General features: G+C 40.6%; 2 protein-coding genes across 2 annotated transcripts in view; one reads left to right on the forward strand and one right to left on the reverse strand.

The window, feature by feature from the left end:
• LOC127531896 (NACHT, LRR and PYD domains-containing protein 3-like) overlaps window positions 1-17,792 on the reverse strand; it is a 78,334-nt gene extending 60,542 nt beyond the window's left edge. Inside the window, exons 1-8 of the mRNA XM_051942285.1 lie at window positions 17,687-17,792; window positions 9,478-9,609; window positions 9,257-9,394; window positions 8,998-9,120; window positions 8,311-8,383; window positions 7,922-8,150; window positions 4,554-6,333; window positions 4,303-4,476 (exon numbers count right to left, since the gene is read on the reverse strand). Coding sequence (XP_051798245.1) covers window positions 4,303-4,476; window positions 4,554-6,333; window positions 7,922-8,150; window positions 8,311-8,383; window positions 8,998-9,120; window positions 9,257-9,394; window positions 9,478-9,566 — 2,606 coding nt within the window. The 5' untranslated portion in view covers window positions 9,567-9,609; window positions 17,687-17,792. The remainder of the gene's footprint in view (window positions 1-4,302; window positions 4,477-4,553; window positions 6,334-7,921; window positions 8,151-8,310; window positions 8,384-8,997; window positions 9,121-9,256; window positions 9,395-9,477; window positions 9,610-17,686) is intronic.
• The window catches only part of LOC110969967 (NACHT, LRR and PYD domains-containing protein 12-like), a 386,884-nt gene that overhangs the window by 16,328 nt on the left and 343,916 nt on the right, over window positions 1-26,640 (forward strand). The window lies entirely within an intron of this gene.

A 26,640-nucleotide genomic window follows, 5' to 3' on the forward strand; every position in this document is an offset into this window, starting at 1 on the left:
AAATTCATGAACTATAAAATTGTATAGATATTATTTTACACCATTGAAATATCTATGCATATGTTTATATGTTAAAATTTAAAAATACCAAGTGCAGAAACTACAGGACCTGTCACAGCTCTATAAAGAATAGATATTATTGTGCTACTAAACCAAGTATAGCATTTTTGAAATGTCCAGGTTCTCCTAGCAGTGTTAGACAGCATACATCTACACTGTGTTTGTTAAATATGCTTTGGTAATTTCAATTTGTTAAGAAATCAAATCTGGACTCTGAATCAGAAAGTGAGATCACATGCATTAGATTTTTTCTTGGCAAGTGAACCATCCAGTACCAAAGTAGAAATAATAAAGTTAACATAAACAAATATAAAGGAAGACAGGAAGGTAAAGGTACAAGAGGGGATTCATACCTCAACTGGATCAGCAGCATTTCCCTCACGTGGCTGACTAAGCAACAGTTGCATGGGGGATTGCCCTCTCTCTGTCCTCAAACTATGGTGAGTCCAGGCTTCCTTGAATGCCTGAAGATGCTGCTGCAGCTGTGTAGTGGAGAGTGAATATGCTATACTACAGCTATACTACAGCTACTACAACTATACTACAGCTACTATTAATCGTCTGGTATTTGGTTGTCCAGCTGTTAGCTCGTGTTAGTGTTTTGCTAATGGCTAACAAGTTAGCTCTCATAGACCCTCAACAAGATTTAATAATGAAAAACGAGCCCAAAACTATTCTTACCTGTGGAAAGTTATTCCAAGTTTCCTTGTCTTGATCGTCCGATGTAGTGTGCAACTGTATGCCGCACAATGAGCCGGCATTCTTCTTGTTTTAATTTTCGTGCCGTACACATCAATGGAAAACACTGAAACTTTGCCCCCGCTAGCTTAGCGTCTCCGTCGGGACAAAACAGAAAAGGTAAAAGCAAAGACAAAATTTTTTCCTTTTTATTTATTTATTTATTTTCTTTATATTTCCACATTTATTTATTTATTTCTCTTTATATTTCCACATTTATTTATTTATTTATATTTTGATTTGGCACTCCTGTGACTCCATATTTGTATGCTTACATGTTATTAAATGTGAATGGGGGGGGGGGGGGGGGGGGGGAGAAAGAGATGAAAAATGAAACAAAAATGGCCAATATGAGTCACAGTATGGCCAAATTGGCACATGAAATGACCAAAATGAGCAACAGCATGAACAATTTTAAACAAAAACAACATTAAAGACGTGCAAAATCAGTCATGAAATTACCAAATGGTACAAAAAAACAACATAAATCGATGCAACATTACCTGAATTAGACACGAAATTACCAAAACTTAATAAAATTAACACAAGGAGATACAAAATAACCAAAATTAAGACACAAAATGACCAACATGGTACAAAAACACAACATGAAAAGATGCAAAATGTCTAAAAACAGACCAAAAACATAAACTGACACAAAATGAGTCACAAAATGACCAAACTGATCCAGAAATCCTCGCTTACATTCACCACTGTGCAGATTTATTCTATTCAACATTCTGAAGGTTTTACGCAGAGGTTTGTTGATATATCATTTACAGTCTGAGTGATACAATATTTTTTTCCAAAAACATGCTGAAATGCACAAAATGATATGGAAAATGGCCAAGATTGAACAAAAACAACCAAAACGTGATGCAAAATTACTAAAATGAAAGATAAAATGAGCAAAAATGAACAAAAAAAGAGTTGAAAACTGATACAGAAATGGTCAGTGAGTCACAGAATGACCAAATAGACATGTGAAATGACCAAAAGAACTAACAAGATGAACAATTTTAAACAAAAACAAACTTAAAAAGACACAAAACGACCTAAATGAACCACAAAATGGTCAAATTTAAGGCATAAACTGACCAAAATGGAACAAAAATAGCATGAAAAGATGCAAAATGTTTAAAAACAGACAAACACATAAATTTACCAAAATTGAACACATACTGACACAAATGAGACACAAAATGATCCAGAAATCTTCTCTTACAGTCATGACACTGTTCACATTTATTCTATTCAACATTCTGAGGGTTTTTACAGAGAGGTTTGTTTTGTTTACTGTCTGTGGACCTGGAAGGAGCAGCTTCATATCTGGAAAAGATATTCACAATCAACGGTTTGTTCAACAGAAGAGATCATCTTAGTTCAAAGTGGCACCAAAACCATGTCTCCTGGAAAAATCACAACTTCCATCTTTGAAGAGGAACAAGTTTACAAGGAATCATTTAGAAGGATTTGACAAAGAAACACATTTAATCCTTGAATGTGAAAACATGTTTGTGAGGGACAGAGTCATGGAGAGACTCAACTATCTGTTCAACACTGTTTCTCTACCAGGAGGAGACTCTGGAGACTCAACTCAGCACACAAACACTGAGGAACCAGAGAACCAGAACCCAAATCCAGGATAGAGAGGTTGAGTGAATGTGGTGTTGAAGGTGTGGAGGTGGATCAGAGAGTCAGAGGAGACTCTGTAGAAGGACAGAGTTCCAGCAGGAACGTCCACATAAACTGAAACTCTGTCAGAGACTGAGGAGGACCTGATGGGTGTTTGACTGTTATTGTGTCTGACAGAGAAACCAAGATGATCAGAGCAGCTCAGACTCCAGGACTGATCATTTGCTCCAAACACACAGTCATCACTGCGATCTTTCCTTCCGATTCCTCTGTAACTCACTGATATATGAACCTCTCCTCTCCACTCCACCTCCCAGTAACAGCGACCAGTCAGACCAGTTCCACACAGCAGCTGAGGCAACCAGTATTCAAACCTGTCTGGATGATCAGGATACGACTGATCCTCCTTCACATTTGTCACCTTCCTGTTGTTGTCAGACAGTTTGAGTTTTCTGTGGACTGTGTTTGTGTCGACTGTGAGTTGACAGGAATCTAATGGAGAGAACAAACACAACACAGCTGCAGTTATTGATGGATCATGTGATCAGTATTAAACCTTTGATGATGACCTCAGAGATGTGACACTTTGAAGATGCTTGAATGTGCTGCTTTGTTTCCATCAATACATTAAAACATACTTACACTTCCTCAGACCTGGTGTCAACCATCGGACTCCAGCAGGCGTCACCCTGAAAGGAGGAGGATGGTCAGAGCAGCAGCGACTCTTTCAGCAGCACACATGGACATTACATGGCTCTCACACTGTTCCAGTCCAACATGGGGACACAGACACCTGAATGCAGCATCTCTAAAGTCCTGTCCTGTGCTGGTCACATCCCAGCTCAGTTTACACTCATTATTCAGCTTTACTCATTTATGCTTCCTCTGTTCATGGAGCTAGGCTAACAGTTCACCCTGTTTCCTGTCTTTGAGCTAAGCTAGGCTAACAGTTCACCCTGTTTCCTGTCTTTGTGCTAAGCTAGTGTTACCGACCTGGTTTCATCGGCCTCGGAACCGTAGTTGGATGGCCTCAGGTAAATGCTAGCTCACTTAGCTTAGCATGGCTCGCTATTGGTAACAAATTGTATTCAGAGTCCGGACCAACTTTGTGGTGGAGAACAAGGAACTTCATTCCAGCTCTGCAGCACACTGTACACACACTCAACTTCTCCAGAACACACTTGGATCTACTTCTCTGTTTGTACCAGAACATGCACCGTGACTGCAGCTGCACCGTACACATCACCCTTCTTCAGCTTCATTGTTCTTCTTCCTTCCTACCGCTGCAGCACTTCCTCTGACACCTCACACACCCTGAAATCGACCGATGGAAAGAGGCAGGCTTGGCCTGCAACACTAGGATGATAATTTCCTGAGAGTGTCGGTCTGTCTGTACCTGAGAGTTTCCAGTCTACAGTGTGGATCCTCCAATTTAGCCCTCAGCATCTCCTCTCCTGAGTCTCCTGGATGGTTGTAACTCAGGTCCAGCTCTCTCAGATTTGAGGTCTTCAAGCTCAGAACTGAGGCCAGAGAAGCACAGCCTTCCTCTGTGACCAGACAGCCTGACAGCCTGCACACACAAAACAACACAAACCTGATGGACAACACTTGGCTGGATGTTTCTCACTCTTTCTTTTCTTCTTTGTCTTTCAGATACATTTTGCTGCACATTTCATGTGTCTCAAGCAAATCAACAATCTCAACAACTGTCAGTGGGATTTAATCATGTCAAAAATAAACCCTGACAAAGTCTTGCACAAGTTCAGTAAAAGCTCATTTGATGAATCCCATCAGCAGAAATGATTCTTCTCAGATTAGCTGTTTATCCACTGATAGAAATCACATCAGTTTCAAAGTGTGAGTCCTGACCTGAGAGCTTCCAGTTTACAGTGTGGACTCTCCAGTCCAGCAGAAAGACTCTCCACTCCTGAATCCTGCAGGTTGTTGTTCGTCAGGTCCAGCTCTGTCACACTGGAGGACTGGGAGCTGAGGACTGAGGACAGAGCTCCACAGCTTCTCTCTGACAGATTACAGCCACTCAGTCTGAAGAGACAAAAAGCACATTATACTCATAAAACAGCAGCAAAATGAAAAAGGATCTTCAGTCTCCAACTACTTACATAACTTTCTTGGAGGATTTGACCACTGGCAGCAGCCTCAGAAGAGCCTCCTCTGAAGCAGAGTATTTCTTCAGGTCAAACATGTCCAGATCTTCTCCTGATGAGAGTAAGATGAAGACCAGAGCTGACCACTGAGTAGGAGACAGTTCATCTGTGGACAGACTTCCTGATCTCAGTGACTGTTGGATCTCCTCCACTAGAGAAACATCGTTCAGTTCATTCAGACAGTGGAACAGATTGATGCTTCTCTCTACAGACACATTCCCACTGATCTTCGCCTTGATGTACTCCACTGTTTTCTGATTGGTCTGTGAGCTACTTCCTGTCTGTGTCAGCAGGCCTCGTAGGAGATTCTGATTGGTCGGCAGTGACAGACCCAGGAGGAAGCGCAGGAACAAGTCCAGGTGTCCGTTTGGACTCTGTAAGGCCTCGTCCACAGCTCTCTGGTAGAAAACTGTCGGATCAGGTTTGTTGGAGGTTGTTTGTTGTTCTTCTAGCAGGTTGATTCCAGAGTTGATGAAGGTCTGATGGACATGAAGAGCAGCCAGAAACTCGTGAACGCTCAGATGAACGAAGCAGAACACCTTGTCCTGGTACAGCCCACTCTCCTCTTTAAAGATCTGTGTGAACACTCCTGAGTACACTGAGGCTGCTTCCACATCGATGCCACACTCTGTCAGGTCGGACTCATAGAAGATCAGGTTTCCTCTTTGCAGCTGATTAAAAGCCAGTTTTCCCAGAGACTCAATCATCCTCCTGCTGTCTGGACTCCAGTGTGGATCTGTCTCAGCTCCTCCATCATACTTGACATTCTTGACTTTGGCCTGAACCACCAGGTGGTGGATGAACATCTCAGTCAGGGTTCTGGGCAGATCTCCTCCCTCTCTGGATCTCAGCAGCTCCTCCAGAACTGTAGCAGTGATCCAGCAGAACACTGGGATGTGGCACATGATGTGGAGGCTTCTTGACTTCTTCATGTGGGAGATGATGCTTCTGGCCTGCTTCCCATCTCTGAATCTCTTCCTGAAGTACTCCTCCTTCTGTGGGTCAGTGAACCCTCTGACCTCCGTCACCATGTTCACACACTCAGGAGGGATCTGATTGGCTGCTGCAGGTCGTGTGGTTATCCAGAGGCGAGCAGAGGGAAGCAGATTCCCCCTGATCAGGTTTGTCAGCAGTAGATCCACTGAGGTGGACTCTCTAACATCAGTCAGGATCTGATTGTTGTGGAAGTCCAGAGGAAGGCGACACTCATCCAGACCGTCAAAGATCAACACAACCTGGAAGTATTCAAAGCTGCAGATTCCTGCTGCTTTGGTTTCACTGAAGAAGTGATGAACAAGTTCCACCAAGCTGAACTTTCTCTCTTTCACCACATTCAGCTCTCTGAAAGTCAATGGAAACATGAAGTGGATGTCCTGGTTGCTTTTGTCTTCAGCCCAGTCCAGAGTGAACTTCTGTGTTAACACTGTTTTCCCAATGCCAGCCACTCCCTGTGTCATCACTGTTCTGATTGGTCCATCTCTTCCAGGTGAACCTTTAAAGATGTCTTCTGCTCTGATGCTTGTTTCTGCTCGGTCTGCTTTCCTGGATGTTGCTTCAATCTGTCTGACCTCATGTTCATCACTGACCTCTGCAGTCCCTCCCTCTGTGATGTACAGCTCTGTGTAGATGTCATTCAGGAGGGTCGACTGTCCTGCTTTAGTGATGCCCTCAGACACTCTCTGGAATTTCTTCTTCAGAGAAGATTTAAGTTTCCGTCCACAGACTGCAGGAAGTTCTGAATGAAAACACAAGAAAGAAAGAGTGAAGTGGAAGTAACCAGGGGCCTCATTTACAAAGCTTGCGTACGCACAAAACAGGGCTAGAAACTTTCTACGGAAAGGTTGTGAATTATAAATAACAAACTTGGCGTAAGAATATGCGCACCAGTGTGCCAACTTTGATGCTTGCTTCAGCACATTTTGGAGACAGAGGAATGGCAGTGCCGGAGGGTGAAGTGGTGAATTGAAACCAGATTGATCTCAAACCTTTGTTGTCATCACATATTAGACTTGTAGAGCCCGATAGTCATAAACCCTCATTGTTGTAGATGTTCCTATAGTGCGCCATTCGGCCTACGACTGTATTTGCAGAACTATGTTCATATATCAAACTTCCATCTTCAAATGATATAGAGCGATGGATGGGACTGATTGATTACTAATTTGGAAAAGGCATGTGACAATCAGTTCAATCACTGATCAAGCGGATAAATAGCGGGTGACAGCCGTGCGTAATGTGGCACAATGGATGCGCTGGCATTGCTGGAAGATCACGTTAAGAATGGAGAGACATTTTAGGGATAACGGAGATTTTCTGGCCCATGATGACTGGCTAATAAGCCGATTTAGACAGACCCACCCGCCAAAACCACGCCATCCTGGTACAGACACAGGAGCTGACGACTCGGGGGTTTCCGGCTCCTTCCAGCGGGAATTGGCCGACAGGTATGTGTTTTATATGAAGAATATATGAGGTTACGTTTGTTGTCTAAATCCTGTTTGGGTCTGATATACAGTTAAATGATGTCCTTTAGGTCTGGGATATCACAACCATCCCTCAGCGCAATAATGCCAGCTGTTTTGGATGACATTATAAACATGACCAGTCAATACATCAGGTTTCCTTACACTGTGGGTGAACAGGCCAACATTAAACAGCAATTTGCAGCAATGTCCGGTTTCCCAAATGTAATCGGCGTAACTGACTGCACTCATGTTGCTGTAAGGGCTCCGAGTGAAGATGAATTTGTCTATGTGAACCGAAAAAATGTACATTCAATCAGTGTACAAATTATTTGTACATCGGACATAATCATAACAAATTTAGTGGCAGGGTGTCCTGGGTCAACACATGATTCATTCATCCTGACGCACAGCAGTGAAAAGACTGCCGGCCGGCGCTGCGTGAAATGCCGTGGATCAGCAGCTTATTTATATACAGATACATTCATGAGTTATTTTGCATTGACCATTCATGGTAAAATGTGGGTGTGTTGTGGGCGGAATGTGAGGTGGATCCACCTGTGCAATCTTCCAGCTGGTGTGTGATTTATCAAGAAATTGTGTGCAGCTGTGCTTACGCACAGTTTTATAAATCAGGGGCGAAGGGCATACGCCCATTTCAGATTTTCGGCGTACGCAAACTTTTAGTATGGATCCGACGCAATGTTTTATAAATGAGGCCCCTGGATATTAAAGCACCAAAGTAGCAATAAAGTGAAGGTGATAGTTTGTCCCCTAAAGACTGATTGTGTGAAGATATTCTGAGACTTTAGTAAATGTTCTGTTGATCAGCAGCTTCACTCTTTACACAAATCTTCTTACTGCTCTGCAGACAGTCAGCCAGCTTCTCCTGCTTCATCCTCCTCAGGAACAACACTGTGATCTGTTGAAACATCTCTCTGCTGCTCCTCTGATCTTCATCATCACCCTCCTCCTCATCCTCATCCTCCCTCTGACTCTCTGAGGAGCATTCTGGGTAATCTGGACTCACAACCTTCTGCATCTTCTTCAGCTCCTTCTTCACAAAAGTCACCATGTTTTCCTCCAGCAGCTGGAACAGGGAAATGTGTCAATGAGTCCATCAGAGTCAAATCATGGAGCCAAACATCACATCCATGTTGGACACTCTGACAGTCCACTAGTCTACAAAGAGCAGCATGGAGACGCCTGAAAACAACAGATGGAGAACAATTTGTTGTCCTTGAACTCACCATGAATATGGAGTCCAGGTGATGCTGCTGGACAGACTGAGCTCTGGGAACCTCTGAGTTCTGCTGCTCCACTCTGTGGATCAACATCAACAGTTAACTCTCACTTTACCACACGGAGACAAGAAAAAGCTGAAGGTCCATGATGTTCATTAGAGATTCTAACATTAGTCTGTTTTCCACCGCAAGAACTTTCTCTTCATTTTGGCTCATCATCAATCTTTGTTCTGACCACAGGAAGTGACCCTGTAGAACCTCTTTCAGGACTGTTTCTAGGAGAGTTCCTACTCCAGGGTTGGAACTTGTGAGAGAACCTGGAAAACTGCTCTGTAGGTCTGGATGCTGACTGATTAAACTCAGAGAGGACAACAAGAACCATTTGTTTGTCCTCTCCATCCTCGTCCAGCATCAGTTGTCTCCATTAACAATGTAAAATTCACCCTATAGGCTAACATGTAGGTTAACAAGGCTTATATGATCACAGAACTGGAGTTTTGTCCAGTAAAACTATTTCTTGATATTTTCGAGAACTCAGAGTTCTTGCTGTGATCCACCTGGTTCTGTTGTTAGAGTTTCTGTGAATGATGTTCACGTTATTAACATCACTTCTTCAAAACATTTGTTCTGTTTGATCAGGAGCCAATCTGCTGTCAAACTAGCAGCTCTGAAACCTTGTTCTGAACATCTTACCCCTCTGTAGCAGGACCATGTTTATCGCTAAAGTTCATAGGAAGACTCTTAGATCCGTCACTCTTGAAGGACACACAGCTGGATGAAGGTCCAGGTCCAGAGGACTCTGGACTCTGATGGATTCTGTTAAATAGAGAGAAAGATCAAGAGGAAGGAACAATCATGTAGCGGAGTTTCAGAGTGATTTAATGATGGAACATATTTGAAACAATGACAGAACATTTGACACAACAGTCAGTAGTTTGATTTCACAGCTTACTTCTTGGCAGCAGGAGATTGATCATCTTTAAAGTCAATGAGGCGACGCTCAGACTGGTCGCTCTTTAAGGAGACACAGATGGATGGATGTCCAGGTCCAGGTCCAGGTCCAGGTCCAGGTCCAGGTCCAGGTGGATTCCTGTCAATAATGATGCAGCAGTGATGTGATGCTGAGCTCTGACATGCAGCAGAGTCCTGGACAGTTAGAGATGGTGGTCTCACCTCTGAGCTTTGCTCTGGATCTTCTGTTCCCCACACAGAGAGCTTTTAGAGGGAGGGACTCCCTCCTCTCTGTCCTCACACTCATCCATGATGGTCAACTCACAGCAGCTCACACACACTTTCTACCTTCACCTGCACAGGAAACAAATATCATTGATACTCAGATCCTCCTGGAGAAGATCCACTGCTGCACTTCTACTATCAGTCCAGCAGATGGAGTCATGGAGCTGCAGAGACTCACCCACAAACCCAAAGTCACAAAGACAAAAAAACAAAGAAACATCAGCAGCTCATTAAACTGACTCAAGTCAATCATTCATCTCATAGAAATATTGACTGACTGCAGTCAATCAATAAGCTAATAATCATATTGATCCATGTTTAAACAGCAGTCATCCAACGGTTGTGCTGAAATAAGAAGTGAGCATGTAGAAACATCACAGAGCAGAAACAAACAGCAACATCACTGAAGCTAAAGCAGCAAACAAAGCAAACTTACACTTTATTCAAAGCGCTCAAGAAGAAGAAGAAGAAGAATAAAGTTTCCAGTCCACTACTGGACGCTTAGACATCTGATCTGTTTACTGGAACCAGTCAGGACTCCACCTATGAGAAAGCAGCAGGCAGACTTTCACAATAAGAGCACATTTTACAGGCTGATTCCCACTCATTTCATGTGACGGATTATTTCAACATTCAACCTTTTTCATGTCACTCAACATCCAGCACAACTTCTACAAACCCTGTGCTTCATGAAACCACAAACGCCCATCAGGCTGTAAATCTCTGACAGTTAACATTCCCTAGAATGGAATCACTGGGACAGAACCAACATCAGCAAAGATCACAATGATGCACATTTCCCTCAACATCCATCCATCCATCGATTCTCGATACATCGCTTTATCTTCACTAGGGTCGTGGGGTGGCTGGAGCCTATCCCAGTTGACTCGGGCGAAGGCAGGGGACACCCTTGACAGGTCCCCAGTCTGTCGCATGGCTTCCCTCAACATGTCTGCTCTCAATCTCATTTAATGCTACATTTAAGAAACATCTGAACATTGTTAGCATTTGGTTTCTTCAAAGTGTATCAGGTGAACTTTGTTTCAGTTTTTCCCCTCTGCTAGACAGATCAGATCACAGGTTGTGATTGACAGCTAATAAGAACAACTCATGTTTAGAACTGCCTGAGAAATACAAATGATATTTACTGATAAAACACATTGATTTCAGCACCAGTTTGAGAACTCCTGCTGGTTGGGAACACCCCAACATGACTCAAGATTTGGTTCAAATTTATGTACAAACTCAAAGTCACAACAAATGGCACAAAATATTTTTAAAAAAATGCTAAAATCATCACAAAATGTGCAAAACTCGCATTTTTTAAATGCATAAAACATAAAAAGTCACTAAATTATCACAAAACCCCTTAAAATAGCAACAAATGATGTGAAATAACCTCATTAAGACTGAAGTCACAACAAAAATGTGCAATATACCTTTAAAAAAAAAGCAAAATCGACAACCTCCTGGTACATGAATTATGAAAGACTAAGTTAAAAAAAATTTCTTTGGTGGTTTTTTTTTACTGTAAGGGCATGAAAAAAACAATTGTTTACTTTTTTCAAAAATGTGATTTTTTTCCAGAAAATTACACACACATCTATTCCAGTGGACTACATGCACCTGAGCACTCAATATAAAACTCTGTGAACTTTATGAAAAAAATAATTAAAATATGTTTTATGGTAAATCCATGAACAACGATTTCTTTTTACACTTTGAAAAACATTTTAACATATTTTGACATGTTTTAAAATTGCATAGCCCTGTTGTTTAGGCCTGAAGAGGAAAACAAATGACGCTTCCAACTGTGAAGCTTATACCTAATGAAAGCGTATGTTTCAAAATATCTCCAGCAAGAAGGACATTGGGCCTCATTCATGAACGCGTTCGTAGAAAAGCGTTCGAAAGAACGGCTTTAAGAACTCCCAAGAGAAAAGTACGTTGGATTCACGAAGCGTTCTTGACAAGCCAAATCTGTTCTTAGGAGGGAGATGCGCCGGATTCAAGAACAGTCTCTAAGAACACCCTCCCCTCTCATTAACATGACATTTACATTGTATTGACTTGTAAATGTAAAAGGTCCACCCTCTAAACTTCCTTATAAGGCAGCAGCAAGAGCGTGTTTGAGAAACGTGAGCACTGGAGTGCAGGTGAAACTCCGCCCACCAGAGCGATGGTCATTTCTGCAGATGGCAGAGCTTCAAACAGCCAATAAAGTCTGACCTGAGACAGCTAAACTTTTATACTCAGAAAGGGTGTCTGTCGTAGTAAAACACCCTCTGCCTCTGCTGCAGTGACAGATAAAACTGCCCAGGCCATGTCCGCCTTGTCTCCCCGGTCAGTGCGGGCGTGCACACCGGGGCGTGTGCACGTGGCGGCGGTCAGCGTGGTGGGTATTACGTGCGCACGTTACAATAGTTATTGCGCGTGCACGTGGCGGGGGTCATCGCACGTGCACGTCGTAGTGGTCATTGCGCTTGTACCTCCCACAGACCTCCAAACACGTTAATGTGACCAAGTGCAGCTTCAGATCTAAAATCTGATTTTGAGTTTAACTGGCACTGAACTATAAAACCATTGATCACTAAAATTCACTTGAATAAATCTAGTTTTAAATTAAATAATTTGTGGTAATATTTGAATCATTTTAAGAAAGAAATTCAAATTTTTGGATCAGTTTTGACTGTAACAAAATTCTAAAAGTACAGATTTTTTTGTGTGTAAGAGTCCTCCTGAGTGTTCTTAGAATTTGTTCTTACTTTTAAGAACAGGTCAGTTAAGAACATGTTCGTGAATGCCAAAAATCTTCTTAAGAAGGCTCTAAGAACAGATTTGTTCTTAAGAACGCTTCATGAATGAGGCCCATTATTCTGAGTCTCCATACCTCTTAATGAATGCGGGACTAGTATTACCATGTCATTAATCGAGGAATTAATATGTTTTCAGCAACAAGAACAGACATACGTTGTGCAATTCATCTGCGATAAAGGTCGACCTCACTAGACCAGTACATTCTTGCTCTCGGGCACCAAATGTACCCCATGACTGTGTTGATCCCTGAAAAATAAAATCATCATTCCTAGGAAAGGAGACAAGTCTCCATCAATGTCATTGTCCTGGAATTTTCAGACGTTTTTGTGAGCTTGATGGAGTCCAGGTACCATGTGGACATCTTCCACAGCTCCTTCATCAAGCTGACCTCCATCTTCATCCTCGCACTTATTATTATGACTATCTGCATTCTGACTTGAAAGCATTTCCATTATCATCCTTAACTCCTATGTCTCTGTTGTTCATCATCACTGTTGTCATGATAATCATCATCACTGCACTTGGAGGTAATGTCCTGGACTTGTTCTATAGGCTTCCCTATTCTGTGCTTTACACACAGTCTATGAAATATGACAAAATGATAGGTATTACACAAACTACAACTACAACACAACTACTTAAGTTCAACGGGCTGTGTCACTGATCCAATCTCTCTGTTTTTTAATGAACAGATCATGGGCAACAGAGTTGGAGAAAAAGTTGTACAACATTTGTACAGTTTCAAAATACTCTGCCGCTGCTTCAACGTTGCGAACCACGTCGACCAAAACAAGGTTTAATCTGTGGGCATGACAGTGAATGTACGGTGCTTGTGGCACATCCTTCTTGAATTTCTGCTGAATGCCACTTTTGGAGCCCGACATTACTCCAGCACCATCATAACACTGTCCAACACATGTTTTTGTCAATATTGCATTGCGATAGTGTCTGTTGTATGCTTCTCAGGAGAGAGTCGGCATCCAGTCCATCTGCATGTGTGAAGTGCAGGAATTCCTCACGCACCTCGTCTCCTTTTAAATACCGCAAAACGGTGGAAATCTGTTCACGTTTACTGATATCTTTGCTGTCGTCAACCATTATAATAATAATAATGGATTAGATTTATATAGCGCTTTTCTAGGCACTCAAAGCACTTCACAATGGATCCATTATTCATTCGCTCACACATTCTCACTCTGGTGGTGGTAAGCTACATTTGTAGCCACAGCTCCTCTGGGGCAGCCTGACGGAAGCATGGCTGCCGATCCGCGCGATCACACACCAGTGTGAGAGCAGCACTGGAGGCAAGGCGGGTAAAGTGTCTTGCCCAAGGACACAACAGCACATGACTAGGCAAGAGCAGGAATCAAACCGCCATCCCTTCGATCATTGGACGACCCGCTCTACCACCTGAGCCACAGCCGCCCCATTAGTGCGAAATGTTCTGCTTCTGGAATTTCTGCACTTATTTCATTTCTAACCATGTCAGCCATAATATCGATAATCTCGTTTTGAATGTCTTTATGTGTGTATTTAGCATTTCTGGGATTATCCTTCAGTTTCTTTGCTACTGTCTCGTTAAATTCACCAATTACGTTTAGCAGATCCAAAAAGTTGCCCTTATTTTCTGACTGCTCATCCTCTCGATGACCTCTTTGTGCCATGCCTTGGCATGCAGTATAACGTAGGGACAAAATCACAGCCCTAATGTAGTCTCTGTTTTCCTGTATGATTTTTGAACGGCCGGCATCCATCATGTTTCCTAACCTCAAGCCATCTGTCGTTGCCAGTTTAAAGTCACCCCATGCCTCCATAGCGAACTTGTGTGCCGCACTTGCATTGTGTTTTTTAAAGGCTGCTGTTGCGTGTTTCCAATTTTTATATCCATCATATAAGGCCGGCTCGGAATGGAACTGGTGCCCCCCACCACCCAAAAAATGTCGGCAGGCAAAGCAGAAACTTGCATCCATCTCAACCGAATATTCAAGCCAGCTGTATGTGTCAAACCAGGCAGCATTAAAATGTCGCTGCTGGTTACCTATTAGCCTTGAAGGGTAACCTTTCCTGATGGGGCACTGCGGTCCATCCCCGGGGTGTTGGCTAATATCAGTGGTAGCACTTGTCTCATGGCCAGTACTACTGCTTGCAGTGGTTGGCTGTGACTGGTCATGCCAGCCTCTTTCCTCTTCCTCTTCCTCCTGCTCCATCTCCTCTTTGTCTTGCTCATCTTCATCCTCCCGAGCATTGAACATGGGAGACCCGGGACCAGGGTGGTCAGGTGGCCTTGCAGGTGTTTTATCCAACTCACCGGCTACAGCTGTCTGTTGTTCCGTCTGGTGACGTTTAAAAACAAAGTTATCCATATTTGATCAGCTTACTAACGTTAACTTTGTCACAAGTGACAATAAGCCGCCAACACAAATTAGAGCCAGGTTAAGTTTAAGCGCGCTCACTTGATGGACATACTACGTAACAGGGCCCCATTCATCTCATGAGCCCGATGAGTGACGGCTCAGCTGTCATCGCAGGTGCCTGCCTGAATGTCGTTCCTGCAGTGGCGCTTTTATTATTTTTATTTTTATTTTTTTTGCATTTTTATTTTTTCTTGGTTGGCTTATGGTAGGACTATTGCAATTCTTGGTGGGGCTTTAGCCCAACCAAGCCCCACCCTGACGCCACCAGTGTGTCCACCACTATGCACCAGAGGGTTAAAAAGTTACTAAATGACCATAAAATCATTCAAAATAGCAGCACGTGACATGAAATAACCTCATAAAGACTTGAAGTTACATCAAAAGTTAATGTCGTGTTAATGTTTCTGAACCGAACTGAATTTCTTAGACTTGACCATCAGTTGTTGGTTCCATGCAGACACTAATAAAACTAGTGGCTCACATCAGCATAGTGTGTTTCTGAGGTCAGTTCAGGCAGCAGACTCTAGAAAGTGGAATAAACATCCCAGTCTTCTACAAGTCACAGCTACTAACGTTCCAGTGAGGCAGCTGTCTGTTCTATGATCAACCTGATTATTAAAATCAACATACTGGAGGAGATTTAGGCTTTTAACGCTTTAATCACTGGAAACGAGGCCGCTGATAGTATTGACAGGGATATAGGCAGTGATCAGAGTAAAATCCAGTTACTTTGACTGCAGGATAGTACGTTAAGGGGACGGCTAGAGAACGGCCTCCAGCTGTCTGGCTCCAGTCAGACCGGGTCTGGTCCGGTTGTCAGGCCGAGCTCAGGCCTCCCTGAACGGCTTGGAGCAGCTCCTCACTCCGCCTCCTCCACAGGCTGATACAGGCACACAAAGTGGAGATACATGGAAAAAACACCGTATTCAGCTCCTGACCACCAGTTGCCTTTACTGTATTGTTATTTCTATACTTTACTGTTATTTATTCAGGCCTTTATTCGATGGTTTCCGGTGTTCCAGTTCAACTGGCGATATTTGCCGTCTCCAGATGTTTTGTCGACAGATTCATCACGATCAGACCTGGATTTATGTGAAATAAAGATACCAGATAAAGAAGACCTTGCTGAAAACATCGGCATCACTAAGTAATAATGTATATAAATCCATTTAATAACATCTATAGACAATAAAAAGAAATGTGCGGGCCGAAATAGAAAATGTATTTTTGAAGTACGGTGAGAGGATTCGAAACCATGATATCCAGCGGTAAAATTACGAGGGCACCATGTAGCTCATTGTGCCACCAACCAGCACAACAAGCATTCAGCTTCATCCACATAGATCTTTGTCATTCTGCCAGGTCTTTTACACCAAATGATCATTCAGAAAACACGCCCATTTCAACAAGTGATACAACACAACAATGTTCTGCTGCGTGTTCTGATGGGACAACCCGGTCTCACGGGGATTCGTGAAACTGTGACGTAAGTTTTTGTTTCTGTTTTGTGCGCACCAAGACGATGTCGTCATGTTTTTCGTGCAGCTCACCACGAACGAAACCCGCTGTGGTAATCACATCTGAAAGTGGTTTATACCGGCGGATTCATGACGATCTAAGCTGTTCATCGGCGTTTGCGGCCGCCGTGGTGGCCGCTGGACATCCGGCCGCCGCGGCGGCCGCAAACACCGATGGACAGCTTAGATCGTCATGAATCCGACGAATTTGCATAGGAATTTAAAGAATGTCCGGCGGCCGCAAACATGGACAAATTTAAGTTATTGTCGACATATTTTGAGATATTTTAGTTGAATTTCTTATCATTTTATTCAGCTTTGTCATCATTTTTTGACCATTTTATCTCTTTTTCAATGAATTTTATTTAAATTAGAACAATTTGACTCATTTCAACACAAGTTTTAAGTACTTTTGGACAAACTTTTAGAACTGTTTGACATATTTTAACTAGTTTTAACTAATTTTGAGCTATTTTATACAAATTTTGAATAATATGAGTAATTTTAGGCAATTTCTGACTCATTCCAGATCCCATTCAGACAATTCAAAATATTTCTTGACAAATATTCACAAACATGGACAAACTGAGGTCATTTTGGACAAAATTTGAGATGAATTTCAAATCATTTTATTCACCAGTTTATATCTTTTTGGATGAATTTTAAATACATTTTAACAGTTTGCGTCATTCTTGGTGCGGCATGGCTCAGTGGGTAGAATGGGCATCTTGTAAGCAGAGAGTTGCCGGTTTGATCCTGGCCTGGAGAGCTCATGTCAAGGTGGCCCTGAGCAAGACACTGAACCCTGAACTGCTCCTGATGGGTCCTGGTTAGTGCCTTGCAAACTCCACATTTCTTCTCTATTTTTATGGAATCAACCAGTTTTCAGGTTTTAGTGTCTTTTTTAGGATGTGTTTAGTATTCTGGCTGTGACTGAACTAAAAGAAAATACACTTGAAGACCTCAGAGGGATTCTTAATGCAGGATTTCACAAATGCATGGGGAGTCCCAAAACTTTTTTCCATCACTGTTTAGACCACACAATGTTCTTGTTCTACGTGTGTTGTTGAAAAATCTATTGTTCAAAGCATTTCCATCCTACAACTGTTGCACTGAAGTTCTGCTGATAAGAACAACTCATGTTTAGAACTGCCTGACAAATACAAATGACATTTACTGATAAAACATTGATTTCAGCATCAGTTTGAGAACTCCTGCTGGTTGGGAAAACCCCAACATGTCTGAAAATTCGGTTTTAGGGAATAAAGATTGATTTAATGTTTTAATTGTGTCACAACGACGTTGTTTTAGAGTTAAAATACAATGAATGATTCAATCAATTTTATGTTCTATAGATATATAAAAGACAAAAACCAGTTTAAAGTGTCTTTTACTCACCTTCAGACGGAGAAAAGAAGCTGCTACACGAAGACCGTAAAAGCAGAACTAATTTGAGGAACAGGAATGGCCGTGACGTCCCTGTTTTCAGGGCAATGAAGTAGGAAACCTGATGGATCAGTTCGTGGTGAGTTTAAAAAGTAACTCTCTAACTCTCTCACTCTGTCTCACTAATTCACTTTCACGCTGTTTCAATGTGAAATATTGAACGTTTTCCTCCATTTATCTGATATCTTCCAGATGAAATCAGCCTACAGTGTCTAAAATCACTGATTGTAGCTGCTTCACTGTTTACTTGTGTGTTTTCTCTCCATATCTTCAGAATAATTCCTCCTCTGATTCTTCAGGCTGTTTCCAGTCCAGCAGCAGCAGCGCCCTCTGCAGGTTGGACAGATAAAAGCTTCCAACATCTATCTGCTATTCCCAGCTTCTCCCATCCAGGAACTAGCCAGGCCCCACCATGCTGACTTCCAGCAAACATAAAGGATGTGAGCAGTTTTCTGAGAGTCCATGTTGAGCAACAGTGGAGGCTGGATTTGAGGAAGTGGCGGTGGATCAGCTGATGCTGCTTTGTTGGCTTTCGATTCAGATCCAGGATCAGGTGAGCTGAATCAGTCCATGAAGCAACTGGCCGATAGTTTGAAAGCACCAAATGTGACAAGAATCCCAGAAGAGCTGAGTCATTTCTGCTGCTTTAAAAACCAAATCCAAAGTGATGCAGGTTTGTTCTGTTTGGTCTCTGCACTCCTTCATGTTGGAGCTGAGATTTTTAATCAATTCAACCTTTAATTGATTGAACTAAGAAAACCATCCTTTAATGTCTTCCCTTAAAATGAGCAACATTTTTTAAAAATATAGCTGCAAAGTAAAAGTTTCACAGTAAAGATGAATCACTGATGAACATTTAATGGTATTAACTCAATTATTATGAGGATACAAAAATCCATTTCTGATATTTCTATCAAATATGTTTATGTCTATAAAATATACTGGACATCAATAAAAATGTCTGCATAATGAAATATATGAAGTTCATCTGCATTTATACATCACATTGATGTTTAATAACGGGAACTGCAGCCCACCCCAGAGGAAAAGAAAATTCAAAAAGAGATCTCAAAAATGTTTCATTTACTTCTCCTAGACAACTTTGAGATCTGTGTGACACCAAACTGAGACTAAGGCTTATTTCTCCCGTGTCTTATTTTATTCTCCTGAGCAATAAGATGCACTAAATCTCAGTTTAGTCTCCTTTAAAGTTTCAGAAGAGATCTCAACAAGCTCTCATATAATTCTCAGAGTTTCTCAACTTTTCTGTCTCTTTGTGATCTCAGGCAGAGAAATCAGAGAGCTCTCTCTAAGAACTCAATCTGTTCTCATCCCAGCTCCAGTTCATGCATCTCATACTAAGCTCAGAGAGAACAAATGAAGAGATCTCCACAAGCGCTCATTGAATTCTCAGACTCAGATCAACATTTTGGTTGTTTTTAATCATCTAGCATGTTGACTTTATTGTAATCCACATGATATTTTTTTAAATTAATTAATAAAGATTCAGATTACTTTATTCATCCCAAAAGGGAAATTCATTTGTCTGTCAGCTCATCTGCTATTTGCTATAGAATTATAAAGCCTGATCACTGTGGGTACAAAGATCTTCTATATCTTTCCGTCCTGCAGTCCAGAGAGAGGCCCATCACAATATTATGAGTGGATGATCCGTGGTGTTTACAATGATAAATCCAGTCAAGTGGGAGGAGAGGGTGACCTGATTGAAGTCACCATATATTATTATAAGTGCCTCAAGATGTTTAGGCTGTATCCAGGCAACTTCTTATTTGTTGCAGCATTTGTAAGGTGTGTGTGTGCAGATTAATGTACACATAGGGTGGCATAGCTCAGTGGGTAGAGTGGCTGTCTCACACCCAGAAGGCTGGGGTTCGATTCCAAGTCTGTCATGCTCGTGTGGAGGTGTGAGTGAGTCTCTCATATTGCTCTGTAGAAGCTCCACTATTGTTCATTTTCTTTTCCAGAGGAGAAATAAAGGAGCCATTAAAAACACTGTATTGAGATTAGCAAGGTATCGCCCACAAGTCTCAAGTATGACTCCCTCTAATTATCCTGTCTCACCTATTTCTCCTAGTGAATTTTAGGAGAAACATATGAGAAACCTTTAGACAAAATAGAAACTAAAATGAGGCTGACATGAGAATCTCAAATTTGTCTCCTGAGCTGTAGAAGAGCAAGCTTTGAGCAGTAAAATTTTCCTCTGGGACGTTCAGTCAAGTTAGCGGAATTACGGATCAACAACGTTTCCAGTGTTTAGAAGCATGGAGATATGAGATAGTAGAATGAGCCATAAGGGTGAGACTCTGGCAGAATAACAGCTAAATGAGGACCACAGTGTTTTATGATAACCTGAGATTTATAACCAAGTTATGCTCGAACCCAATGAATGTGATGAAGCTAACTTGAAGACTTGTTTTTATAATCTTCGTTTAAAAGTCACTAAATCAAAAGAATAACTCACTGAAGGGTGATGAATTTGATTAATATGAGAAACTGATGCTTTATGAACATAAAATGCTTTCAGTGGTTTTGATTACTATGAAACAGAAATGTTTTAAGCGCTTTAATTTTCATGAGAAACTAGGATTTAAGAAGTGAAGAATCAGATTTTTATAAGTCTGTGCAGATTGTGCAAACAGATGCACAATGGGATGTCAGTGACAGACGCTGACATCAGCTTCTCCATTTCCCCATCAGAGGCATTCTCTGACCTGCAGACAGGAGAAACACATGGAATGGAGAATTGAGATTAGGTAGAGTGGCCAAGATAGTCCAAAACAGATAGTTTTAGTTCCTCAAAAACAGGAGGAGGAAAATCATTGAAATGTGCAACATCCACCACTTTCTCATTCACTCTGATATTTATATTCACTGTTATTTATACTGTATATTTGTAAATAGACTGCACCATCTTTAAGATTTCTTTGCACTGAAAAGAGAAGCTCTCCAATCTGGTTGTACACTGTATAATGACAATAAAGCATATTCTATTCTATTCTATTCTATTCTATTCTATTCTATTCTATATGGAAATTAAGTATAAGATCACTGTGTATTTAAAACCTGAAGAGAGTTCAGTATAGCATAAAACACACCTGATAGAGAAGCAAGTTGGGAGTTGTTGTGTTGTAGAAACATGGAACAAATCAGTCAACAGGTCTGATCAGAGAGGATTTTACCATGCAATTCTGGAGGGTGAACCACAAAATGATTAAAACAAACCACAAACCAATATGATCCCCCAAATGATAAAAACTAGCCACCAAATGACAAAAATGGAGCAACAGACAACATAAAGAGATTCAAAATGACCCGAATTCGACTCAAAATGAGCGAAATTGAACAAAGATGATGCATGACCAAAATTAGCAACAGAAATGACTAAAATGAGACACAAAGTGAACATCTCATTTGAATCATTTTGGACATTTCAGTATGTTTTTTGGGAGAAAAAAGTTGTATAAATCAGACTGTAAATGCTATATGAACAAACCTCTCTGTAAAACCTTCAGAATATTGAATACAATAAGTCAGAATAGTTTCGTGAGTTTTCTGATCATTTTGTGTCTCATTTGTGTCATTATGTGTTTAATTTAGGTCAAATTTCTTTTGCTTTCTGTCTGTTTTTAAACATTTTGCATTTTTTCCATGTTATTGTGTGTTGCATTTTGGTCACTTTGTGTGTTTTTAGTTTGTTTTTGCTTAAAATTGTTCATCTTCTAACAGCCATGGCCATAAGTTTGGACACAAGTACCATGACGCTTGTGAATCTTAGAAAATACCACAAAATTGTCACTTACAATATACAGCCATGGCCATAAGTTTGGACACAGCATGACTTATGTCTGTTTTGATGTCTATTACAGAACATAAGTATGTTGTAAGTGACAATTTTGTGGTATTTTCTAAGATTCACAAGCGCCATGGTACTTGTGTCCAAACTTATGGCCATGGCTGTATCAGATCTGAACATATGAACATGTTTAACTTACGTCTTGCAAAGTAAATGAAGCAGACAGAGAAGTGCAGAGAAGACATTTTATCGTTTTCTTCTTCTTCTCCTGATCCAAGACTCGGAGTGATAAAAGAATAGCCAACAAAAACAAAATTTAACCATTTAACACAAGTAAATGATGTTGACTATTTTTTTTTAATTAAATGAAGCTTGAGATGCTGCAGAGTAAAGAAACAAGAGAAAACTAGAAAAACACTCGGAGAGCGCATACCTCCGCCATACCGTTTGTCTGTCCGTCTGTGTGTGTGTGTGTGTGTGTGTGTGTCTGTCTGTTTGTCTGTTAACAGCATAACTCAAAAAGTCATGGACGGATTTTAACCCAATTTTTTACAGGATGTCCGGAAGAGCAAGAGTAAGAATCAATTAGATTTTGGAGGTGATCCGAATCACCGTCTGGATCCAGGAATTTTTTTGAAGGTCGAAGAACAATTGAGAAATGGCCGCCTGGCGGCCATCTCAAAAAATTCCTGGATCCAGATGATGATTCGGATCACCTCCAAAATCTAATCGATTCTTACTCTTGCTCTTCCGGACATCCTGTAAAAATTTGGTGAAAATCCGTTCATGACTTTTTGAGTTATGCTGTTAACAGACAAACAGACACACACACACACACACACACAGACGGACAGACAAACAAACTCCGGTGATTACATAACCTCCTGGCGGAGGTAAAAATCACCTTAAATTTAACATTGCTGACGTATCTGCAGCAGGGTTCATATGTCGCCACAGAAACAACCAACCAGCTTCATGGAAACAAGGACGAAGATAGCTCAGCAGCAGCAGATTCCATTATTGAAAATACACTATAGTGCCAAAAGTGTAGGATTCTAGAATGTTATTTGATTCTAGAATATTGATGGACTCTAGAATATTGTCATAGTTTAGAATGTTGTAGGATTTTAGAATGTTGTTGGATTATATCAAACTGGTCCAGAAATCTTTACTTACATTCACCACTGTGCAGATTTATTCTATTCAACATTCTGAAGGTTTTACACAGAGGTTTTTTCATATATCATTTACAGTCTGATTTATACAACATTTTTTCCTAAAAACATACTGAAATGCATAAAATGATCCAAATGAGATGGAAAATGACCAAAATTCAACAAAAACAACCTTAAAGTGATGCAAAATTAGTAAAATGAGAGATAAAATGAGCAAAACAGAACAAAAAAGAGATGAAAACTGAAACAGAAATGGCCACTGAGTCACAGAATGACCAAACAGACATGTGAAATGACCAAAAGAACTACAGCCATGGCCATAAGTTTGGACACAAGTACCATGACACTTGTGAATCTTAGAAAATACCACAAAATTGTCACTTACAATATACTTATGTTCTGTAATAGACATCAAAACAGACATAAGTCATGCTGTGTCCAAACTTATGGCCATGGCTGTATATTGTAAGTGACAATTTTGTGGTATTTTCTAAGATTCACAAGCGTCATGGTACTTGTGTCCAAACTTATGGCCATGGCTGTAGGCTAACTAGGGTTGCCACCCGTCCCTTAAAATACGGAATCGTCCTTTATTTGACAATTAATTGTAGCGTCCTGTATTGATTCAATACGGGACGCAAATTGTTCCGTATTTTCATAAATGTCTCATACTCGTCTGTCACACACGCATCAAAACTGCATAATAAACAAAATATAACACAGGAACTATTAAGGGCAGCCAGTTTCATCTTCCTTAGAACTATGTAGCGAGGACCCGATATGAGGTTCAGCGGATACACTTCTCTGTTTGCCGGACCTGTCACGGGTTTCATGGTTACAGTTGTTGCTGCTCCCGCGTGTTTAAAAATGTCTACACCCGAAACTCCACCACATCCAAAGAAGGAAAAACAGACTGAAAGACTGGAACCCCTGGCAATAGGTACAGGGCAAACTGTGTTTTCTGTTGCTCATAGACTAGCTGAAGTAAGGCAGCATCAGGAGACCAACATGTAAGAAACATGAGAACAGAGAGAACCCAACCAGCAGGTCACAGTTTATCATCATCTAATCATCTCCTGAAGTCCCTTTGGTAAGAGACATCAGTACATGGTTGTGAATTTACCAGAGGATGATTATAGTCAGACTAATGTGGCCGTAGACTCTACAGGATTTTAATGACTCAATAAATGCCTAAGTTGTTTAATAGTATTTTAAATGTTTTTATTTTTTAAATATTATTTATTTAATAGCCTACATGTGATCAATAAAAGACCTTTGCCTATGTAAAGAAAAACTCACTCAGAACTCTGATATGTTAACGGTACTAAATAAATAAGTCAGTAAATACATGCATACACACATAAATAAGTTAATACATTAACCGTGTAAAGATAAGATTTAGATGGGAAAAATATCTGTAGAGAATTTCTTTGAACAGTATTCTGCAACCAGTATTACACACTGGTTGGTCATTACATTTTATTAGTCTGGTTTCACTGTTTAAGATGATGCCACATCTTTTTAGACAGAACCTGTGATCATAAAACAATACAGAACTCTTAGTTTTGTGTTAATAAAGCACTAAAAGCTTTAAGTATGACTAAATGCTTTTTTCAACATTAAATATTCCACTCCTTGGGTGGTTGTGGCCCCGCGTTCGGTAAAGTTGGAAAGATATTCACAGATTCAGACTTCCAGCATCAGTAACTCATTAGCTATAGGTTGTCAAAACATAAATGATGCCTCTTTTCCATTGTTGTAAGGCAGATGTTGTGCTACAAGCCCAGTTTTATCAAAAGTAGCTGTCTTTCAAGTTGCAGAAATAACATTGGTGTCTATGGAGGGAACAGGGACTGTCTGCAAATTGCAAAACCGCTGCAACAGTGAAGAGAGACACAAATATTCAATAACCTCACTCTGATACACTGCACTGTCACCAGAATCACTGCAGCCTTCAACTGGCTCCAGTTGACACCAATGTTATTGCTTGTTAGCAATCGTAAAAAAAACTGTAACAACTCAATAAAAAGTGGCTCCATGTTCAGTTACATCTATTTAATGCTGCAATATCAAAGTCAAACCTTCTGTGTTCAACACATAATGATGCTAATTGTAGGATTAGCATCTTAAATCAACATTAACTAGAGATATTCAGCAAATAAACACCCAAAATGGACCATCAGCATCAGTACATCGTGTTTCATTACCGCCAACATTCCCATAAAATGAATTCAAACACGTCTCTGTACAGAAATCAGAAACAATAAAACATGTGTGACATTTCGATAACAAACATGGCTGCTGATGGAACCACTTTTTATGAAATGAACTGAAGTCATAAAACCAGGATTGTTGTTTTAGTCGAATAACAGTTTATAAAACTCTTCCAGGATGTTTATGAGCAAAGAGACACTGTAGACATCCATACTTTAACTGAAACACACAATAATGTGCCATCATGAGTGATCGCTACCATCTGGTGGACGGTCTGTGTGACAACACAGTTTCTGAATGAGGTCAGAAAAACACTGATGATGGAAAACTGATTTTAGTCCACAGACGTTTCCATGTCCAGCTGATATCATCTGGACCAAACAGTCACTTTACATCTTTAAGGTTTATTCTAATGATGACCACAGAAATGTTAGCAGGTAGATTCAGGTTCAGGATTGTTCTGGAGACACAACCAATAAATTTATCACAAATTTTTGAGTGTTGATTAGCTGGTTTGAGTCATTTTTGGGGGGGAAAACATCACAATTCTCTGATTCCAGCTTCATAAATGTGAATATTCTTTAATTTCTTTGACTCTTTCTGACAGTAAACTGAAAGTCTTTGGGTTGAGGAGCTTTGAGAGGCTCTGATTGACGTTTTTCACCATTTTCTGAGACTTTACAAACCAAAGGACTGATGAGTTTCACTCTTATTACAGTTCGTTTAAATTTTCTAAATCATATTTTTGAAATCATGTAATTTTTCAGTGAAACAAATCACGGCTTTTATTTTGTAAGAGAACCCTGGAAACGTTGTTTATCCGTAATTCCGCTAACTTGACTGAACGTGGTCTGCAGTTCCCGTTATTTAAACATCAATATGATTGTATAAACGCAGACGAACTTCATATATTTCACTATGCAGACATTTTTATTGATGTCCAGTATATTTGATAGACATAAACATATTTGATAGAAATATTAGAAATGGATTTCTGTTTCAGGGGCTGCACAGTGAAGTAGTGCTTAGCACTTTCGCCTTGCAGCAAGAAGATCCCTGGTTCAAATCCTGGCCTGTGACTGGGATCTTTCTGCATGGAGTTTGCATGTTCTCCCTGTGTATGCGTGGGTTTTCTCCGGGTACTCCGGCTTCCTCCCACAGTCCAAAAATATGCTGAGGTTGATTGGTTACTCTAAATTGCCCGTAGGTGTGAATGCGAGTGTGATTGTCTGTCTATGTGTGTAGCCCTGTGACAGACTGGTGACCTGTCCAGGGTGTCTCCTGCCTTCGCCCGAGTCAGCTGGGATAGACTCCAGCACCCCCCACAACCCTAGTGAGGATAAAGCGGTGTATAGAGAATGGATGGATGCATTTCTGTTTCCTCATAATAACTGAGTTAATGCCATTAAATGTTCATCAGTGATTCATCTTTAGTGTGAAACTTTTATTTTGCAGCTATATTTTAAAAATGTTGCTCATTTTAAGGGAAAACATTAAAGGCTGGTTTTCTTAGGTAAATGAATTAAAGGTTTCATTCTTTAAAAATGGGTTTATTTCCATTTTAAATGATTTAATGAATACACTTGTATTTTATATTATTGTGAATTCTTATTAAGATAAAACACTAGATGATGGATCAGTTCATTCAACATTACACGCTCAGTATTGATTTAATGAGTGTTTTCTTTCATTTCACGTGTCTG

This window comes from Acanthochromis polyacanthus, chromosome 22 (assembly GCF_021347895.1).
Source record: "Acanthochromis polyacanthus isolate Apoly-LR-REF ecotype Palm Island chromosome 22, KAUST_Apoly_ChrSc, whole genome shotgun sequence".
NCBI classification, from domain to species: domain Eukaryota; kingdom Metazoa; phylum Chordata; class Actinopteri; family Pomacentridae; genus Acanthochromis; species Acanthochromis polyacanthus.